Source organism: Rhineura floridana, chromosome 17, assembly GCF_030035675.1.
Source record: "Rhineura floridana isolate rRhiFlo1 chromosome 17, rRhiFlo1.hap2, whole genome shotgun sequence".
NCBI classification, from domain to species: Eukaryota; Metazoa; Chordata; class Lepidosauria; order Squamata; family Rhineuridae; genus Rhineura; species Rhineura floridana.
The window spans coordinates 3346513-3368167 of record NC_084496.1 but is presented as its reverse complement, the minus strand read 5'-3'; the positions used below and the strand labels follow the sequence as shown (position 1 = coordinate 3368167).

The 21655-nt window shown below is 45.9% G+C and overlaps 1 protein-coding gene across 1 annotated transcript in view; it reads left to right on the top strand.

Moving 5' to 3' along the window:
- The window catches only part of HAPSTR1 (HUWE1 associated protein modifying stress responses), a 30134-nt gene extending 10339 nt beyond the window's left edge, over positions 1 to 19795 (top strand). The window contains exons 3-4 of the mRNA XM_061599650.1: positions 3931 to 4206; positions 15644 to 19795. Coding sequence (XP_061455634.1) covers positions 3931 to 4206; positions 15644 to 15888 — 521 coding nt within the window. The 3' untranslated portion in view covers positions 15889 to 19795. The remainder of the gene's footprint in view (positions 1 to 3930; positions 4207 to 15643) is intronic.
- The last annotated feature ends 1860 nt before the right edge of the window (positions 19796 to 21655 follow it).

The window sequence follows — 21655 nt, the reverse complement described above, 5'->3', positions numbered from 1 at the left end:
TTGGTTATTACGAGGTGCGCCTGGCGCCAACACTGTTATCTTTTCGGCGCCAGGTCAAGACTTTCCTCTTCTCCCAGGCATTTTAGAATGTGTTTTAAATTGCTTTTTAAAATGTGTTTTTTAAATTTGTATATTCGTTTTTAATGTTTTAATTGTTGTAAACCGCCCAGAGAGCTTCGGCTATGGGGCGGTACATAAATGCAATAAATAATAATAATAATAATAATCTCAGTTGCTGCCTTGCATGAGGAGGGGTTTACAACATTGCCTTTAAAAGCTGCCTATAGTCAAAACCCTTACGTAGTGTGACAGATGTGGTGTCTGGGGCAAATACCAGATGTTGTCGCTCTCCCTCCCAAGAAGGTGGCTGGCAGATTGCACTGGTTTCTTTTTTTTAATTGCCTCTCATTTGTCTGCCTCCTCTACAAATGGGACTTGACCTTGGTGGGGCCTGCCTGCCTGCCTCTCCTAGAGAGCCCCAGCAGCTTCAGTAGACCCACAGAGCAGGGAGCAAGCTTGGATTCTCTTGACTGAGTTTATTGATTTAAAACATCTATATCCTGCTTTTCCCTAAAGTTCAGGGTGGCCAACAACAAAAGTGATATATAAAACTTATTTTAAAGAATTCGTTAAAAGCTATGTTGGTCACAGGAGAAATAGTTTATAGGAATTACTGTGAAGTATTGCTGGTGCTTGTAGTGGGCAATTAACCCCAAACTACCACTGGCCATGAATAAATGCTGCAGCCACAGGGAGTACCCCTCAGGAGTTAAGAGCAATAATATTGTGAGGCATTTTGTATCTGTGCCCAGGTTACCTCTACAAAGGGTTCCTAATGGGACTCCACTGAAGAAACTAAAAAGCTTAAACTTCTCATTGTTCAAATGCTAGGTTGTCGTTCTGTGTTACAAGTTGTTGAGGCAACAGCGGAATGAGTAAAGGTATGTATTGAACATTGTATGCCCCACGTGTCAACAGCCACTCAACCTAGTTAACCTATTGATATCCTGAATTGTGGGCTCTGGCTGGCATTTGAGCAGATAATTGCACACAGAATGGCCATATCAGTGGTCATACAGTGTGAAAACTGAATAGGTGTTCTCGAACCACAGGGCATGATTTGTGCATTTTTATATGTGCGGCTTTGTTTTACTTGTATGATGATGATGATGATGATACTTGTAACACTGAAAAAGGCTTTGGTGCAGTAATGCTAAATTTTGTTTTTTACTGTGTGGATATTCCATGATAATTCATCCAGTGTTTTCGGGGAGGACCCTTAAAGGTTTTGTTGAACGAAGCCATTTGCACGTATTAAAGCTACTGATATTGTTGGGTGATTTATGCAGAGTACAGCTTATCTAGTTTTCTCTTGAATTGGAAGAAGAGAACAATTGCTAAGATAACTTCGAAGGCATGTATACAGCTTCAGACTGCCAAAGGAGTATTTATCGCAGGTTGTGGCTATTTTAATTTGATGAAGAAATTCAGGCACTTAACTGCCTCCCTAGGGGGAGGGGGAATGTAAATTAATTAAATAAATAAATAAAATACTCAAATTGCAGAGCTGGAGCCCTCATGATATTCCGCTGGGAACATTGGGATATTCTGCAATTTTTGCAGATCAAGGGATGGTTCACACTTACGAATGTGATTACTCAAATGTTTTACTGTTTCACTGCTGAATATGTAAACTGGCTTGGGTAGAAAACACTGAGCTGAACAGATGAGAGCAATCTAGGGTACTTTGTTCGTACATACTATTGGAAGCTGCTGTCATCAAATGTGTGAACTGGCCCAGTTAGTTGCCAGATGCCAGAGCTTGAATGGTATACCATCGATATTGTTTGGCTTGGGTTGAGACAGTTTGTATCAGCTGTTGGATTCCCTGCATTGGCCTAGGCGAGTCATATGATCTCCCATGTGTCCATACAGTAGGGCCCCGCTTTGCAGCGTTCTGCTAATACAGCGGCTTTCAATTAGAGTAAGACCCCACTCATACGGCGCTTGTTCCGCTTTTATGGAGTTTTCCGGGCGTCAGGCACCATTCTGTTGAATGTGTTCCACTTTTAGGCAGGTTTTGCTTTTAGGCGGGGGTCTGAAATGTAACCTGCCTTATGAGTGGGGCCCTACTGTATTTGTAAAATGAGTAGCGCGCCTTGTAATGCTTAAGCATTTCTGTATAGAAGATTACTCCTCAGAGATTTCTTAGATGTCATTCCTCCTTGAAATTTGAAATTGCTTGCACTGGGTATCACTTCTTCCTGTATGAGTAGCTTGCCAGACCCCTGTGTAGTTGGCAACCCTTTTATGGCTTAATAAAATTGTGCTTGCTTCCTAAACTTTTCCATAAATGCTTCAAATTTGTGAAGTCACAGTAGATTCTTTATTGTTAGGATTCGTGGCCAGCATAAAACAGAAACATAAGACTCTCAAAAGAGAAGATTATCCAAATGTACAGAAATACAACATGCAGTAAAATATGATAAAATAAGAGATGGCTAAACATGATGTTGAGAGCCAGTGTGGCATAGTGGTTAATGTGTTGGACTACGACCTGGGAGACCAGGGTTCGAATCCCCACATAGCCATGAAGCTCACTGGGTGACCTTGGGCCAGTCACTGCCTCTCAGCCTCAGAGGAAGGCAATGGTAAACCCCCTCTGAATACTGCTTACCATGAAAACCCTGTTCAGAGGGTCTCCATAAGTCAGAATCGACCCGAAGGCAGTCCATTTCCATTTCAAATGTGATGTCAAGAGCCAGCTTGCCTCTGGGATATTGCAGAACTCATGGGCTGAAATCACACTTGCACTTAAAGTGCTTGATTATCGCTTGGGAATCTTTTCCCTTCAGTTAACGAGTGTTACCGCTACCCACAAGTCACAGTGTTCTGGGTTTAAATATTACTGTGTGAATCCTCCAACTTGAGAAAAGGCAGCTGGATGCAACAAAGCTCACGCGCAGTCCTGTAATATTGTGTAACTCTGCCTTTCCACATTGCCTGTCTGTAACAGTGAAAACAATGCTCTGTTATGTGACCAGAACCCTTGTTAATGTCACCATAAAAAACTTTCGTCAGTTTTAAAAATTTAAATATCACTGTGCATGCAACCATTAACATGCAGTGACTGTGTGCATGGTTTGTATGTTCAGTCTTTCAAGCTAGCCTTTGCCTGCCTGCCTGGAGCTTATGGGAGTTATAGTGCGAAACATCTGGAGGGCATCAGGTTGGCAAAGGCTGTTTTTAAATAGGCAAAAGTTTTAATGGGATTAAGTTGCATTTTAATCTCATTGGAGTGAGGCAAGGGGGAGATGGGCACAGGAAACAGACTAGTGCTTTCAGCTATGCTGTCATAACTGTGAAAAGGAATTTTGCCCATTTGGCGTTTATTTTTATTGACTCCCCACTCGGGGACATCACACAAGCAAAGGCAGGGCCAGAGGTTTCAGCAGCTTGTATTCTGTGCTCCTTTTCCTTGAATGAACTTGCAGTGCCTCTTGTCACACCCTCGCTCTGCAAACTAGAGTTGTTTTTGCCTCTGCACTCCACCAGCAGAGCACACCTTTTAAAAAGGCACCTGTGAACAAAGAGGAACTTCCTACAGGGAAGAGATGTTTTAAAAACAAACAAAAACCAGTTTCAAATGTGTGCAACTCCGTGGGAAGTGGTGAAGGGAAGCTGAAACACGTACTTAGGACACTACTTATCACAGGTTGCACAAACGACAAGAAGGCTGAGAGGGGAGTGTAACTCAACCTTCTTTCATAGCCATCCAATTTCTTTAAACTTCGTACAAGCTCACTTAAATCTGCATCTGTCGTTTTCGTCTGCGCTCCAGCAGAAAAATAGAACCAGCATTTGACGATAGAAGCAGGTTATAACTGTACCTAATGCACCCCCTAACAATGTTGCCTCTTCTTTTTCCAGAGAGCGTGGATGCCCATCAGCGGAGTTTCGATGTAGGGATCCATATTGGCTATCAGCGTCGTAACAAGGATGTGTTGGCTTGGGTTAAAAAGCGCAGAAGAACTATTCGCAGAGAAGACTTAATCAGCTTCCTGTGTGGGAAAGCGCCTCCTCCACGAAACTCTAGAGCTCCCCCAAGACTGACTGTAGTATCCCCTAACCGAGCTACTTCGACAGAAACTAGCTCCTCTGTGGAGACGGACTTGCAGCCCTTCCGAGAAGCCATAGCTCTCCATGGTAAATGGTCCTGACTTCTTCAGTATTTTTCCTAGGAATTGGGTGTTTAAAGCTGCCCTCCTCTATGCTCTTTTAAACTCCATTAACAGCTGTGAGGTGTTGCAGCAGCTAACAGCCAGAGTAAAGGTGCATTGGACTGGCTCTCAGTAGGTTGACTCTTCGTTTGCATTATATGCAGTTGCATCTAGCTGTACAGTAATGTGTTGCTTCTTGCATGGGAAGCTTGTCAAAAGAGCTAAACGCACTTGCCTGTAGTGAATGCTCAGCATCGCTATCGAAGGGGTGTTACTGCTTGGAACTGGTATTCTTTTCTCTGCGGCCTGCAAACACACTTACGGGGGAAAAACCCACTTGTTAAGAACATAATTGAGCTGGGCTTAAGAACATGATACGCTGGGAAAGGGGACCAGCTTGTCTTGATTTCCAGCACTTCATACTTGTAAAGTTTTAGATTTGATGGGATATCCTTGCTCGTGTGACTCTTAAGCAGTGCTTTCAGCCATTAGCTTTTTTGTCTTCACAGGGACTCTTGCTGGAGTAATTTAGCTCAAGGTGCAACTTAGGGGAAAATGGTTCCAGCTTCATAGCATTTTTGACTTGGCTGCTATGGCTGATGTCTTCATATCATGAGATGAGGCTTGTTTCCATGCTCTATTTGTTAATGTGATGTATGATTGTTCTTGGCTAAGCGTACGCGGATTTGGAAGCTGTAGCTGGCCAGCAGTCAAGTGAATTTGTTCTTACGATTCTTGGGGAAGGAGGAATTGAAACACTGTGCTAACTTGTGTGGGCAGTGTCAGCTTCATCCTTTTAAAAAAAAACACTGCTTTTACCTCTTAAATTGTCATTTCCATGCTTGGTTCTCCACAGCTAACCTTTTTTTATTATTGCTTGGCTGTATGTCTATATATATATATATATATATGAAAATGAATGAAATGGACTGCCTTCAAGTCAATCCTGACTTATTGCTACCCTATAAATAGGGTTTTCATGGTATATATATAAAAATCCAAGAGGTCTGGACATGCTCAAATTGGAAGCTCAGACTGATGCTACTGAAATGGTAGTGGTGGTCTCTTGCAAATGTGAGCCTACGGTTTGTTTTAGAACGATTGCAAGCCCTCTTATAAATTGCCACTGATGACTCCGCTTGGGCAAGATGTAGAGGTCAGGGGTCAGAGGTGTGTGCATTTCAATAATAGGTGTTTGTAGAACTATTGGAACAAGTTGCCCTGCTCTTCTGCTAGACCATTCAGAGCAGCTTAGTTGTGGCTTCCCTGTGCAATCCCATCCCAGACTGATTAGGTTGCCTTTAGCTTCCTGAGCTAGACAGTTGACATTTAATTCTTATTCACTGTGTGGTAAAGAGAAACCACTGTACTTTTGGAAACAAAATTGCACACATTTTAATCTTTGATTCTTTATGCTGAAAGGCAGAAACTACAGTGTCCCGGCTTTGATAAACACAGTAGGGCAAGATTTTATTTAAAGTACTGGTGTAATACTTGAACTAGGGATGGAGAACCTTGGGTCCTGGGTCCGAATGCAGCCCTCCAGGGTCCCTGTTGGTCCTTGGGACTCTTAACCAGGCCTCGCCCCTCACATTCTCCTTGAGTGTTCTTGCCTGGCTGGAATTTTTGGAATGTGTTGCTTGCCTGAATGGGATATACAGTGGGGTAAGTGAAGAAATTAGCTTGCTGTACAAGGGTGAAATCCACATGCATTGTTCCGCCTTTCAGGATACCACTTGCCCTGCCCACCATTGGCATGTGGTATCTTGAAGGTTACCCAGAGTGGAGAGAATGCATCGCGCGCGCCCCCTCGGCTTAAAACACTAATCCCAAGGCTCAGTGTAGGAAAAGACTTAGAAGGGCACAGTGTTAATTCATTTGCTCGTAGAGCAAAATGTGATACACTTTTAGAGAGTGCATATCAGTAGTGTACTTTGAGACTTGGGATTGCATAGTCTCACTTGAGAGCATCTCCCCCAAACCCCACTAATCCTGCTATGGTACTAACAAACTTTTCCCTTCTGGCTGAATACCGAAATACTGCAAGAAATGTCTGTGAATGTTTGCCTTCTTGCAAATTCAGTCAGAACTGCTGTACTTTCCCTCATCAAGATTTATGCTCTATACACGTTGGTGCATCTGTTTGGATCTGTCAGGATTGGGAGGGGTGTGTGACTTGTCGCTTAGCACCAGAGCGCATGATTCTCACGCGCAAGGTTCAGTTCCCCACCTCTCCAGTTAAAGGACCTCTGAAACAGGCCTCAAGACTCTAGAGAGCTGCTGTCAGTCAGGAGTACACAGTACAACACTATTTTATTTATTTTATTGGATTTATATGCTGCCCTTTTGTCAAGGCACCCAAGTTGGTTTACAGTTCTAAAGTACTAAAACAGTAAGTTACATAAAATGTAGAGCGGCAGTCTGCTCAGGCCAAGTTGGTATAGCTGCGATGTGACTCAGAACAAGGGAGTGTGCTGTTTTGGCTTCAGGTTTTTCAGGTTTATCTTGCTGTTTAGTGATGTCATTTTGTGTGTGTGTGCATTAGGGATAAGACTATAGTAACAGCCTGAACTTCCAGTATTGAACTGAACCCTGCAATTGGCCAGGATGCATTGCTGGAGGCTGTCACTGGAGAGATGTCAGGCCTGCAGTGTGGGAATGGGGAAATCTCTTGCTTTTTGTGTGGCTTTAGAAGAGAAGCACTTTCAGGTCAGGTCACTGTAGGTTATTGCAGTCTGGAATACTCCTGTTCAGGGTGCCACCCCTGCCTTTCCCAGGATACTCCATTCCATTCTCCTTTCCCTGGCTTTCCATTTTTCCCTTCCAATAGTCTTGTATTTCATTATTACATCTGTAGCCCACCTTTCCTCCAAGGAGCCCTCGATTGTGGTATGCTTTCTTCTTCCCTTCCCCTATTTTTAACCTCACAGCAATCCTGTGAAGTAGGTTAGACTGAGAGATGATTAGCCCAAGAACACGGCAGCTGGAATGCAGTAGGGCCCCACTTTCAGGCGGTTTTTGCTTTTTGGCGGGGACCTGGAACATAACCTGCCATATGAGTGGGGCCCTACTGTACACTATATGATTAAGTCATGTGGGCTGCTGTTATCAAAGAATGATCCAAGAAAGTCCTCAACGGCGGAACAGGCGGAGGATAACAATGTGTATGTCACAACGGCTGTGAAGGCGGATGAAGGCTGCAGCAGATAAAGGATTTCCAATCGTCATGGTACCCATGCCATTGGATCAAAGCCTTTTTCTGTCAAGATTGTGTGTTGATTGTGGTGCACCGATCTCCCCACATAAAACAAATTCATGCACAGGCGTCTTCCATAACAAAAGTCCCGTGGCGATTGGCAAATGGCGATGGGGGCAGGACTGTGAAATCCAGAAGCCCCTAGTCCTGGTCTGGTACATCAGTGGTGGATACAGATTCAGACGGATCCATTGTTAAAGACTATATTTTGGAATACAATCTTACTCGGTCATGAGTGATCGCCAAGAATAGAATAGAACACCACATTGGCTACTCAGTCCCATTGGGCTGCTGCGAGTGTTTTCTTCCTTGGGGTCTTTTGTTATGGCTACTTTCTATTTCTGAAACCTTGGGGCTTCCCAAGTCGGCTAATGCCTTTCTTTGTGCATTGAGGGTGCATTTCTGACTACATAAGCATCTTTTATCAGAGTGAGTTCACTGTTAGTATAAAGGATGCTCCAGTACCACCCAGTTACCCCTTTCAGGTATTAATGTTCCTGATGAGCTTTGTCCTCGATTGCATCCCACAGCATTCTACACGTATGCATTTATATTCTAAACCAGTGCTGGGGAACCTCTGGCCTGCAGGGCAAACCTGGCCTGCCAAGTCATTTCCAGCCACACTACATGTGATGTCATAATGGCGTCAGGGGTGTGTGTTTGGGGGGGGTAAGGGCAAGGCTTCAAAGGAACAATCTGGAGCTTAAAAGTCACTTCCTGATAGTACCTTTGCTAGGGTAAGGCGCGCATCTTGCTCAAGGAGGGGGAAGCGGTTTCCATTCAACGGAAACTGCTTCCTCCTCCCTTTGCTGTTCAACCCAGGAGGCTTGAAAACGGGAGATTCAAAGCACGGTGCGTGGCTGCTTGAAAGCCCTTTATAAACAGTCCCTGTGTGGCTCTTCATAGGTTTAAGGAACAGCGTGGGACTGCTTGCAAAGGGCTTTCAAACAGCCCTGCGTTGTGCTTTGAAGTCCTGACAAAAGTGCAGCATCACCTGATGTCACTGTGACATCAGGCAACTGACAGGTGGGTGGCCCACTCATGAGGCTAGTTCTGATAAAGATCTGATTCCTCATCCATGGTCTAAACCCTGAGACTGCTTTCTGTCCTGAACATGGTGAGTCCTGTCCCTGCCGTGCCTCATACAGTGCAAATGTTTTGACAGCTGTTGCCCAGACAAGGCGCCTGCAGCTTTCTCAGGCCAGCACACTGTGGCTGGTGTTTGCTGTGAACCCACCATTCCTCTGGGCTGAAAAGATGGCCTGTGAATGGCAATGTCCGTGGGAAACCACGACCAGGTTTACGTGAGCATTGGCTTAACGGCTAAAGGTTGCTCCTTCTCAAAAGGGCCCACTTCTTTTTTTTAAATGCACCATTTTGTGTTTGCTTTTGCCTGTAAACATTGCAACCTCTTTGGAAGATCAGCCGTCTCCCTTCAAGATATAAATATACCATGTAGTGCAGGGATGGGGTGCTGTTTTCAACGTTTCTTGAGGGCCACATTCCCTCCTGGGCAACCTTCAAAGGGCTGCGTGTCAGTGTTGCACAGGGCCAGAGGCCAAAGTTGGCAGAGCAATGGACATGAAGTTCAGTAGCCCTGTTTCTACATGCAGTCACACACCCCTCTCTGTCCTCCATCCAGACAAGCAAGGGGCGTGATCTGCGTTTGAAGACACATTCGGGCCTAGCAAAAACAAGCGAGGAGGGTGCAGAGCAGGGCTGGTGAAGGCTGGGGTTTGGGGAGAGGGGCTGTGGCTTGGCAGGGTCCTGAGGACCTGGAGGGCCACATTTGGGCCCCGTGCTTGAGTTTTCCCTGGTATATTGTGGCAGCATATTCATACTCTTTGCTGCACTGGGAAGAACTGCTTTGGGGCACACCCCACACAGGTCTGGCTTGCCCTGTTGCAGTTTTGCCCTTTTCTAGGCGTTTCTGCCATGTTGCAAGCAGCTCCTGAAAGCCTCCTCCATCTCAGAACAGCTGGCTAAACGGCAGGATAGGGCTGTTGCTACCGGGGAGGAAGCCACCTCGGTCGCCCAGAACTAGTTGTGCAGTTCTACAAGTCCTGGCTATTGTTTCCCATGTTCTTGTGAGCAACTTTTGAGTCTCGGGTGTCCGTCTGTTTTTCCTCCAGTGACATTCTGGCAGCAGCTAACCGCACACTTTTCTCAAGTGCAAGGTTGGCGGTTCTGGTTGGGAACCCTCTGGGCAAGACACCAGTCAGTCTAGGGACAGTGGGAGAGGCTAGAGACTTGGTGCAAGTGGCTGGCTTCCAGCAAATTCCTTGCTGTTCAGAGAACTTGGGGTGAGTCGGCCTGCCCTGGACAAATGTCTCCTGGCAGGATTAGCTTGGGATACTGATGTATTTCCTCATACTCTTGTCCCTCCCTTCCTGCCAGTAGGAGCACAGAGAGGCTGATGACACACTATTGCATGTACGGCACAACAATATCACAAAATGGGCCGAACAGCATTGGCAACAAGAAGGTCAGTTACGTTCCAAAGGCCTGGGTAATCCAGACGTTTTCACCTTGTGCCTGAATGCAGTCAACGTGGGGCCTCGTTTGGGAGGGAGTTCCATAATTGGTGTGTGTGTGTGGGGGGGTTTCATTTCATTGCCTGTCCAGCAGAAGCTAAAGTTAGAGCATCAAGCGCATCCTCAGCAGATCTTAACAGAAGAGTAGGAGAGTACTTTGGAAGGTTCTTTCTCAGGCACTAGGTGTACCCCAGGTCTTCTGTTCTGTTGTAGCTTCATTAAGGACTAACTTCCACATCCCTTTTGGTTTTCCGTAGGATGTGGTACATTTTGTGGAGCAAACTGCAGTGAGCTGTTTTGTGTTATCAGCTCCCGTGGAGCTGTTAACCATCAAACGAGGGCTAAGGATCTCGTTTTCACTCCTCAGGAGATACACGTAGCTTCTGTAGTTGTGGACTGAACTCTTCAATTTCTCTTTACTTTACAGTACAGCTTTTAGGATAGTGTGACAGAACGTGGTAGTAGGCTAACTTTAGAACATGGCTTCACAGTTTTCGGGCTTGGAGTTGTTTCCAGCCATTATTTGTGATTTCTCCTCTCCTCCAAGTTTTCTTTCATGTGGAGAGAATGTGGGATTGTTTTTGTCTTGCTTTGCACTTGGAGTAGTTAGAAGTGGCATCTCAAAAGCCCAATGCCGTCTCCCTCTTATCAGTGACTCTAAGGTTTTGTAAGGGGAGAAATGGGTGGTTCTGTTGGATGTAGCACAAAGGTCCACCGTTCATCTTTTTGAGTTTGCTGTCAATTGCAGGGCTGCAGCTCAGTGGTAGAGCACCTACTTTGCTGAAGACCCCAGGTTCAGTCTCTGGGTAAGGCTAGGAGGGTCCCCTGTCTGAAATCCTGGAGAGCCACTGCCCCTCTAGAGTAGACAGTTGATAGTTCAGACTAAAACCCGGAGTGGATTCCACAGCCGCACTGACATGGGGCCACCAGCCGCTACTTCTCTGGCAGAGCCAAGTGGTCGTGGTGCTGGCCAGTGTAGGTTGAGAGTTGCTGCTCAGGGGAGAAGAGTAATTGCCATCAGTGACTGGGTTTGTGGGCCTCTCTGTTCCCCACGTCAGGTTGTTCTGTAGATCATACGGTATTAAGCCAAGGGTGGTCGATGTAGCCCTCCATGATGTTTGACTAAAACTTCTGTAGTTCTCCGTTAACATGGCAGCTGGTCACGGGTGATGAGAGTTGTAGTCCAGTGACGTCTGGAGGGTACCATGTTGGTTACCCTTGAAATTAAGCTGCATGTTTAATTGAATAGGTTGGCTTTATGAGCAAATTCGTGAAAACATAGTGGAGCTGAACTCCAAGGAAACATGGTTGCTAATCTGCTGAAAGTGAGATTTGGTTGCACACCCTTTCCCTCCTCCTTCCAGGAGTCTTATGCAACAGGTATTCTTGGAAATTTGCTAGCCCCTTTTCCAAGGCTTTAAAGACCTCTTCTTGCAGGGAAGAGCAGTTGTCTTAATGTGACACCACCTGAAAGCGTTTCCAGGGCTAGAGGTGAATTGAGGTGTTTTTCTCACGTGGCAATATGGCTGGTTCTTGGGTTTCTGGTCAATGCAATCTGTTTCTTGTCAGATCTGCAAGTGGGTAGATGCAAAACGTAAGGAACCTGGGGCACATTACTCAACAATGCATGTGTTAGCAAAGGTTTCTGCAGATGTTGGATGCATCTGGTACATTTTTTCTTAAAGTGTCCCAGGATTGTTTGTTGCAAGACATTAATGCTACTTTTCTGGATTCTCATCCAGTGGTGTTATAGCTTTGGTTCTTTTTCTTGACTGCTGGCTTGCAAATCCCTTTGAAACCAGATACTATTGACGCGCATTCAGTTTTATTGTGTTAGCTGTTAGCCATAACAATCTGGCTGTTCAATTAAGCAAGGATTGCAAAGGCCTGCAGTGGGTGTTGACGTAGTGTGATTTGAGCGGATGCTCTTGGACCAGGAGTACCGTTACTGTTTGCGAGCCAGTGTCGTTGAGCTTGTTCCATGATTTTAGAACTACTATAGGGAACTGTGTTGTATTATAAATCTGAAATGTGGCAGTGTAGCACCTTGAAGCAGAGTAGTGAGATCCAGTTGGTCTGCTGTGCTTCATGTTTGTAATGTGTTTGAAGCAGCTTTTCTCCCACTTTAATTTATGCAAATAGGCGTTATTGTGACACTGTTTCTTTCCTAGTAATAAGCAAGAAACACACACACAATCGCTACTTCAAATCAGGGCGACAAACTTAATGTCTGAACTAAACCAAACCTAAAAGCAAGGGCAAATTTTAATGGGTGGCATTTGGAGTTAAGAACACACGTTTTAAAGGTTTGGTAGCATAAAGAGAGAATAAAATCTTAAAGGCGGCTGTCATGTCCTGCAGCTCTTGCTCAGATCAAGTTCTTAACCCTTTGGTTCTTCCACAGGCTTACTAAGGCTCTGCTAATATGCAAATTTAAATTAATTGATCGCTTGCCTTCTAATTAATCAACTAAATTCTTGTCCTACACTGACATATAGCTCAAGACAACAGCCTGGCCCTCAAAACCTGTTCTGGAAGCATGCTGCGTCCGACCGTGGAGGCAGAGCATAGCCATCCTGGCTAGTAGCTATTGGTAGCCTTACCTTCCATGAATTTGTATAATCCTCTTTTAATGCCATCCAAGTTGGTGGCCATCACTGCCTCTTCTGGGAGCCAATTCCATAGTTTCACTATGCGTTGTGTGAAGACCTTATCTTCTGGGGTAGATGGAAGCTTAAAAACAAAACATTTTTCTTTTGCTGTGCTGCTGTAGTAACATTCCTCTGAGTGCATGCAAAGTGCCTTTCCTGCTCAAATGAGCAACTATAGCATATTCATGCACCAGTCAAGGGGATGGTTCTATGGCAAAAAACAAGGACTCCAGTCAAGCCTGAATCACATTACCCCTCTTTAAAGCAGAACCCTTGTCACTTGCTAGCATTCTGTACTGTTTGGGAAAACAGTCCATTCCTGGTCACCTAGAGCCACTTCAATTTATTACCACCTTTCCAGCTATTTGCACACACACAAAAAGACATCCTTTTCTCCCCCACCCCCTGCCGAAGAGCAACAAGAAGACAGCTTACCTTCTGAGTTCCTAACTTGCAGCTTCTACGCAGGACCAGCCTGCCATTAATTTTCATCTCAAGAATAAATCTGCTGTGGGAGACATACAGCCGCAGCAGCAGGTCTGTCAGTCTTCCCAAAAACTTCAGAAGAAGTCAGAAAATTCAGAGGAGGAGTGGCTCAAACAGGGAATGATTGGGGCACACGATTCTGCAGTGCGCCTTTAGCCTCATTGGAGCTTTGGGGGGTGGGGTAGCGATGGCCACCATCATGGATGGCTTTAAAAGAGGATTAGGCAAATGGATGGCAGATGGGGCCACCACTAACCATGATGGCTGTATGCTACACCTGCAGTATGCCTGTTCCTGGGAATCACAAGTGGGGAGGGTGCTGTTGTGCTGAGGTCCTGTTTTCAGCCTTCATCCAGTGTGAGAAGAGGGAGCTAGACTAGATGGGCCCTTAGCCTGTCCCAGCAGCTCTGTTTATCTAGAGCAGCCTTTCCCAACGAGTGTGCCTCCAGATGTTGTTGGACCACAACTCCCATCTTCCTGACCATTGGCAATGCTGGCTGAGGCTGATGGGAGTTGTGGTCCAACAACATCTGGAGGCACACTCGTTGGGAAAGGCTGATCTAGAGGCTATGGCTGGGCAGCAAGGCCACTAGCCAGTTAGGACATGCTGTCTTAGCAGGCTGCCTCCGTGTCCCTTAAAATGGCCACCTCATCTCTTTCTGTCGTGGAGTCGCTTGGGAATTGCCAGCCAGCCAGCGGAACCCCGAGCTGCTTTCCCACCTGTCACTCTGGCACCCCTCTTGGAGAGACCCCCCAATAGTTTGGGGAGGAAGGGTGCTGTTCCAGAAGCACATGGCTTAATTTGTGTGTATTTCTACGTAGTTTGGCATGTTCTGGGCGAGCACATTGCAGCTGGGCATGCGCATTAATACCAAGAGAGCATAATCGGTTGCGTGGACGAGAGTTGTGGGCAAGCTGCGGCTTTTGCAATGGCTGAAGTTTGGTGTCTCCCATATTCAGGAGACTCGTGACCTTGCATGGCTTTGGCTGCGGAGCCTGCCACTAGTTCCTCCTGCAAGTAACAAGCGTGTAAATTCCAGAAGAGAGCAAAGAGGGTGTCACCCCCTAAGAAAAAGAAAAAAAATTGGAAGGGTCTATCGTGCAGCTTAAGCAAGTGACCGAAATGCAGAGTTAGAAAAACATTTTGAATTTCCAACTCCTTGTGTAACATGGTGGGTTACCAAGGCAACCGAGAACCTGGCTCTTTTCCCAGTCTTGCCTGAATGGTCCTCTAAATGGGAAAGGAAAGCCGGGGGGGGGGGCAGGAAGAGGATGTCTTCCATGAGATGCTAGCTGAGTCCTGAGAGAACTGTGGGGCACTTGCATTAAAGGGCTTTAAAGGTAGCCCTCTCCATGGTCCTGGACTCCAACTCCCATCAGCCCCAGCGCGCGTGACCAGTGGTGAGGGCTGATGGGAGTTGTTGCCCGAACAGCATTTGGGGGGGGGGAGTTGTGGAAGGCTGAGAACGGGAAGTTGGACTAGTTGGGTGCTGAAGGACCCTTCTTACGTCAACATCGTAAATTACATCACACTCTTATTTATTTACTAGATTTATATCCTGCCCTTCTTCCCAGTAGGAACCCAGGGCACTTTAGGGCATAAGGAAAATTTTCAGCACAAGTTACCCTAATTTTCATAAGATAACCTGTCAAAGGGGGAAAAAACCCAATTCAATTTCTTCTGGAAACCCACATCTCTGGTTGTGGCTGTTTTTGCAGTGAGTCAGGGATGGGTGAGAAAGGGGGCCCTTGATATTGGGGTGAGAGGGGCCCTTCTTAGTGGGCTCTAGAAGAAATTGCAGTGCCTTACAGCAACTTCCTCATGCCAGACTTTGGGAGGAAGTATGGTGAAACCTTTTTCCGGGCTACCCTCTGGAGATCATAAAAAAGATCACAAAGGGTGGTATTCAGTGCTAGCCCTATTCAGAGTAGACCTGTTGAAGTTAACAGCGATGGCTAACTTAGGTTCTTTCATTTCAGTAGGACTGCCAGTGTGGTGTAGTGGTTAAGGTGTTGGACTACGACCTGGGAGACCAGGGTTCGAATCCCCACACAGCCATGAAGATCATTGGGTGACCTTGGGCCAGTCACTGCCTCTCAGCCTCAGAGGAAGGCAATGGTAAACCTCCTCTGAATACCGCTTACCATGAAAACCCTATTCCTAGGGTCACCATAAGTTGGGATCAACTTGAAGGCAGTCCATTTCCATTTTTACCCTGAGTAGGACTTTGCTGAATACAAGCCATAACGCCTGAAAATCCCTAGGCCTCAACCAAACTGAAACACACCATGTATTCACTCCCTCTCATTTGTGGTTTCTGACTGCCAGTCACGTTGCAAGAGGAGAGACATGCAATTTCTTTGCTAATCAAGTTCCTCAGCACTCACGAACGTTGAGAACAGTTCCTAGGCACGTGTCATCTGACTTGGGCTGTTGGGGCTCTCCTGAATGCGGCCTGTTTTTTCTAATTGCTGTTTTTCCTTCCTTCCTTCCAGGTCTTAGCGGTGCAATGGCTAGTATAAGTGTTCGCTCGAGTACCCCGGGCTCGCCCACTCACGTGAGCAGCGGCTCCAACAGTAGTCGAAGGAGAAATGGACTCCATGATGTTGACTTGAACACTTTCATATCCGAAGAAATGGCACTCCACTTGGACAATGGTGCAACTAGAAAGCGTACCTCAGCCCAGTGTGGCGATGGCATTACGGACTCCCCAACCCATAAACGCAATCGTATGATCTAAATGGCAAAACCTTTTGAAACCCCCTCTCCCCCCTCTCTCATCCCCACCCCACCCCGGCCGTGCTGCTTGAAAGCCACTCGATCCCCAGTGTGCTACTGCTGGGAAAACAAACCTTGAGGCGCACTCATCCCAAGTCACACAGATTTAATAATCGCCATAAACGAAAGCTTATGTACTGAAAGTAGATTCTTCTCGTAACTACAGCTTTCTTCAAATTTAGATTTCTTTAGCAGAGGACTTCCAATGTTGTGTAGTAGCTAGCAAGCTCATCGCAGGCAGAAAACGTGCATCCGTTCCAAGGCTAAAAGTGACCTTACTTGTACTCCGAAAGGGAAAAAGGAAATACCAGACATTTATTTGGTTATAGAAATGCTTTTTTGTCCTTTATTTCTTGCCGTGTTTAAATATTTGCTTCAACAGTACTGCCATTTTGACGACAGTGTCAAAAACATGACTTGGCATCTAAGACCTGCAGGCTTCTTTTTTGAATATATATATATATATAATTTTCTTTTTAAAGCTCTACTTGACACATTAATTTCTATATAGTAAGTGTACAAGTTTATAATTAAAGTACTGGCCTGTACCCTTTTTTAAGTTCCAAAAGCAGTTGATGGTGGCCATGTGGCAATGTAAAGAGGTTCTACGATGCTAATGCAACGGATACTAAATCAATACTAAAAGGATCTTCGTTGGGTTTGCTTTGTGTGTGTGTGAAAACTCTGAAGTAGCTGCACCAGTCTCATCTCCTGCACCCTCCCCTCCAAGAACTTTTTAATTGGAAGTCTTTCAGTTAATTGCCCATTATAACTTGGAGTATTCCCTTGTAAGCAAGCAGCAGAATTCTGCATTAATTGCCAGAGAGGAACTGTAACTGGAGAACAGGTGGCTTAGTTACTACAAGTCTGTATTGTATGCTTCCTGTGAAGAAATTATCTGTATAGAATGACGGGGATGGTGGGGGGGGGGAAGGGACTATAGTAGTTTTTATTTTTAAAGAAAGATATTGGATGCTTTTCCCCACTATAATGAGTTTGACTTCTGGGCTGCTTAAGGAAACACTACCTGAACCACCTAAGACACCCAGGGCAGGCTTTCCTCCCATTTGGGAGCTAGATGTGAAACTTCCCAAGTCCCACAAGACAAACATCCCTGGGAAATAATCCTGGAACACTGTTTCCAGTGGCTTCGGTGCAAGGTGCTGCAGACGTGAATGAAAGCTTACGCTGGCCTGGATTGAATGTGAACAAATGGCAAAGGGTCACCCTATGAAGGCATGCTTGGCGAAGCCATTTTCTGGATGCACCAGGTTTTCTCAATGTCAGTCACACGGAGCATTTAAAGCCTTGGAGAAAGTTTGAAGGAGGCTTAGGGGGAGACCAGGACATACAGGCAGACAAGCCAGCCCTTGTGAAACAGAAGCCAAGGATAGTGGCCGGGTTTGCATGTAACATTAAGCCGAACAGTGGCTTTGCACAAATGAGCAAACGCGTTGGCTTTTGCTGCTGCGCTCCTCCCCTTGTCCTGCTGCCACCAATACACTGCTGTGAACTAAGGCATGGTTTGGCTTAGCATTGTGCCCTAACCTGGGGACGTGGTTTGTTTTACTCCAGATTAGCCATGAGGTGTAGCCAAGACTTGTTTGTGATTTACTACTCTTTGTCTGGGGGAGATAAACTACAACTCCAGTTTGGATGTAGCGCTAAGCCAAACTATGGCTTAACAGTGGGTAGTGTGGCAGTAGCAAGACCATGGGAGCTATTTGAAGTCCGGGAACTTTTATGTTGCTTGTTCACACTAAGCAATGGTTGGCAACATTATGTGTGAACTGAGCCAATAGTTGATCCAGAAGGCTGCATCCATTCCCCAGTTCCAGAGATCTGCCTTGTCTTAAGTGGGAAATGGAATGATGCCTCACCTACTTCTTACCTATAGATATTCTAGCTGGGGTTTCTAACCGTCTAGCCAGCAAGTAACTCAGTTTGAACACTGCTTGGCCTGACCAGCTAGGCAGCATCAAGGCACCAATTCAATCTCTCTTCACACCCCATAATGCAAATGCAGACTGTGATCCAATCTACGGTAAGTTCCTCATTTCACTTAGCAGGATGCAGAACTCCAAAGGCACATAAATCTCTCTGAATGGAAGCCCTTTGCTGGGCATCTGGGGTAGGGTGGCGTAAGTATTTGGAATACCTACAGAGAACTGTTGGATTGTGGGATGCGAGAATAGGCATTGCTGGCTGATGTGGAGTTGCAAATAGCTCTTGAGTTTTCTGCACTTCAGCCTTGAGGTCTCCTATCACCATTTAGGAGAAGTGTGTTTTGAACTACAGGGTACTTCATCTAATGGTTTGAGGCCATGAACTTGCAATTGCAAGATGCATGTTGCTTTTTTGCTTTTGTAGAGTTTTTACATATTGCTAGTAACAGCTTCGGGAAGTTCCTTTAAAAAAAAGTTATGTGGTGTTGTGGCTACAGGTTTGTAGTTCATGAAACTATGCGTGTATTTTAAAGCAAGTCCAATCTCAAGCCTTCCTTCGCATAGTCTCACAGGCACATTTTCTGAAGGTTGCCCATGTGTATGCACCAGCTAGGTAACTTGTTGACCTAAAAAAATACACCATTGCTTCTGTGCAACATTTGTAATTCACATGTGGTCTAGAACTAGCTTCCATCTCGAGAATTTGCACTTGAGACTGGTGCATTAGTGAGTAAGACCACAGTGCAAAACAGGCCACCAGCTTTTTTTCTGTGCAAAAAAGAAAGGTGGTATTTCAGACACGTAGCAGGAGGATGTCTTAATTGGGAAACCCAAAGCGGTGGGCAGAATTGTTTTTTGTGTTTTGATAGCCATCAGCCTTGAATGGGCAAATAGTTACATAATAAAGTCTGCCACTGCTGTGCGCCCCCCAACCCCATCACTCTTAAATTGATTTAGTTCATAGGTATACAGAATTAGTTGAGAGAGGTTTTGTAGAACGTTGCCTAAGCACTGGGTTTTTTTCTGATCAGTGGTATGTTTTCTCCAAAGTAATTAAGTGAGAGCCGGCTTGTAATGCTAGATGGATAACGTTTGTTTTATGGCTTAAAAGAATTTGAAAAGGAAATGTGGATCTTGATGTGTGAAATCCTCCCACAACCCCTTCCCAAATAGAATATAATAACTTCTCTGTTTGTTAATGCTTTGAAGCTTTTCTGTCACAGTCTAGTTCCTCTGAACAAAATTTGTCAAGCAATTTTTATATTTTTGGTGCCATTTTTTCCCCTTTCGGTAAAAGAGAAAAGCAGGCTTTGATAATCTAGCTGCACTAACAGTGTGTGTGCTTGTAAGTCTTCTGACAAAAATTTTACTGCTTTTTTTTAACCCCCATGTTTGCTGTTGAAATATTCAGCCTCCTGCCAAAAAACAACTCATCTAGACTGTTATGATGATGGCCTCATCTGGGAAATTGGTGTTTAGCAGATTAAAGATCCCAATGTGAACTGTTTCCATTGGTTGTGACTTCTGGAAGAATAAGGCTATTGTAAAATGGACATGCTTAATGCTTTGGGATGAAGTGGGTGGGTGGCCGATTGCAGTTCAGCGTTTCTATCTGGCGCGAATTGAATGCTTTCTGGTGACCTTTGTCTCATCTCTTTTCCCCATGTAAACCAAACTTAACATGAATGTGGGGCAGATTTTACATATGGTATATCCTGCATTGAAGCTGAGCTTGGCTTGCATATTACTAAAAAAAATCAATTTAAATATTAAAAACACTTGAGCTATAGTGAAGTAATGCAAAGCTGATTTTTTTTTCTTCCTTTGTCTGAAACTGAACTCCTGCAATCCTCAAATGTGACTTACCCTTGCTGGAGAAATAGATACCTTTTTAAAACCCTAATAAAATTCAAAATAAACCAACCTAGCTTTGTTTGGGTTTTTTATACTTGGCTTTCTCTAGGCATCTGGGAAACAAGATGGTAGGAAGTATCCCCAAACTGAAAGGAGGGCAAACATAGTTGGCTTAAAATCTCACATTCATAGAGGACTAATCCTGCTTGTAAGCAAAGGCCAGGAAAACGATGCGTTCCTAGTTTGGTGTCAAGGGGACTCCTCTAAGTGTTTTTAGCTGCGTTATGAGATCTGTGCCTTGAGTGATTTGTGTTGATTCTGACGCAGAGCACGAGGATGTTTATACCGTCCACATTAGGGGAAGAGCTATAGCTCAGTGGGTGTAGAGCACCTGCTTTGCATCCAGAAGGTCCAGGGTTCAAGCCCTGGTATCTCCAGGCAGGGCAGGCAAAGGCTGTTGTCTACAACCCCGGAGACCTGCTGGCAATGGGCTAGCGTGTCGGTGGCCCTCCAGGCTTCTGTCTGGCCCTTGGGATGCTCTCCTCAGGTCACACCCTTGGCTGGCCCCGTTTTGCACCCTGAGTGTTTTTGCCTGCCTGGATCGTGGCCGTGAACTCTGATCGTGCCTCTTGCATGTCTGGATCGAGGATAGATAGGAATGTGTAGAGGAAAAATGGGCCCCCATTGCTCTGTCTGCTTCTGCCTCTGGCCCTGACCACCTCTGCCATGTGGTCTCTTGGGAATGCGGCTCTTGGGCTGAAAGAGCCTGGGCTAAATGCACTGACACGATGTCAAGAATATTTTTCTGTGTACATTATTGCTGCCATTCTTGTAAGACATCCCTGTAATGTGGGGCGCCCATGGCCGTGTATGCACATGCATGGAGTCAATATAGCAGTGCTCCTGAAGCTGCCTACCCAGAGGCTGGGAGTTTATAACTCCAGGCCCTTCCTCTGCAGTTGGTAGAAAGTGGCAGAAGGTGCATATAAAGCAAAGGAAGGGAACTGAGAGGGTGGCCTTAAAAGAAGATCTAGTTCAAGGGTGTGGAACCTTCTTGGCCTGATCTTTATTCTTCCTGCATACACATACTCCTCTCATGAGCCAACTTTTATTGGGTGAGCTGGGCTGCCCACCTGTCAAAGTTGACCCGTGGGTGAGGAGAGGTGTGCTTCACCAGCCCTTTACAGGGAGCGTGCTGGGCAGGCAACATAGAGCAGGACTGAGCCCCACCCATCAGCCCTTGCCACCCAGTGACATCAACAGTGGCAGGTGGGTGTGGTCTGGAGGAAATAGCCTTGCGGGCCGAGACTGGCCTGCAGGCTGGAGATTCCTCCACCCCAATGCAGTTCATCTCCAGTTCCCACAGGTCAACTCAAGTCATAGAGACCTGTGTGTCTTGCATGTAAGGGCACACGTGCAGTGTACAAGGAATGCCATTGGCCTAAGCCAAGTATTGGGAAGCTTTCTCAGCCCGAGGGCCACATTCCCTCCTGGGTAACCTTCTGAGGGCCACATGCCTGGGGTGGGCAAGACTAGAGCTAAAAGTGGGTGGAGCAACGGATGTAAATATTGCCTCTGGACAGTAGGCTAGCTTCTACACACCCTCCCTGTCGTCCATCCAGACCAGCAAGAGGCATGACCAGAGTTCCAGGACGCATTCCAGCCAGGTGAAAGCACTCTGGGTGGAAAGCAGAACCAGTCGGGTATGGTCTGAGGATGGGGTTGTATGGCCTGCGGAGCGTTCCGAGGGCCAAGCCGAGATGCCTGGAGGGGAATAGAATCGCTGGATAATCCAATCCTGGGGGAAACTTCCAGAACGAGTCAAGAGCACCTTGGCCTTTATGCCTTAACACTTTGGTCCTGGGAGTGATAGTGATTGCGGCAGTTCTCACACTTGGTTGTCGCCTACTCTGCTGGAGGCCAGACCAC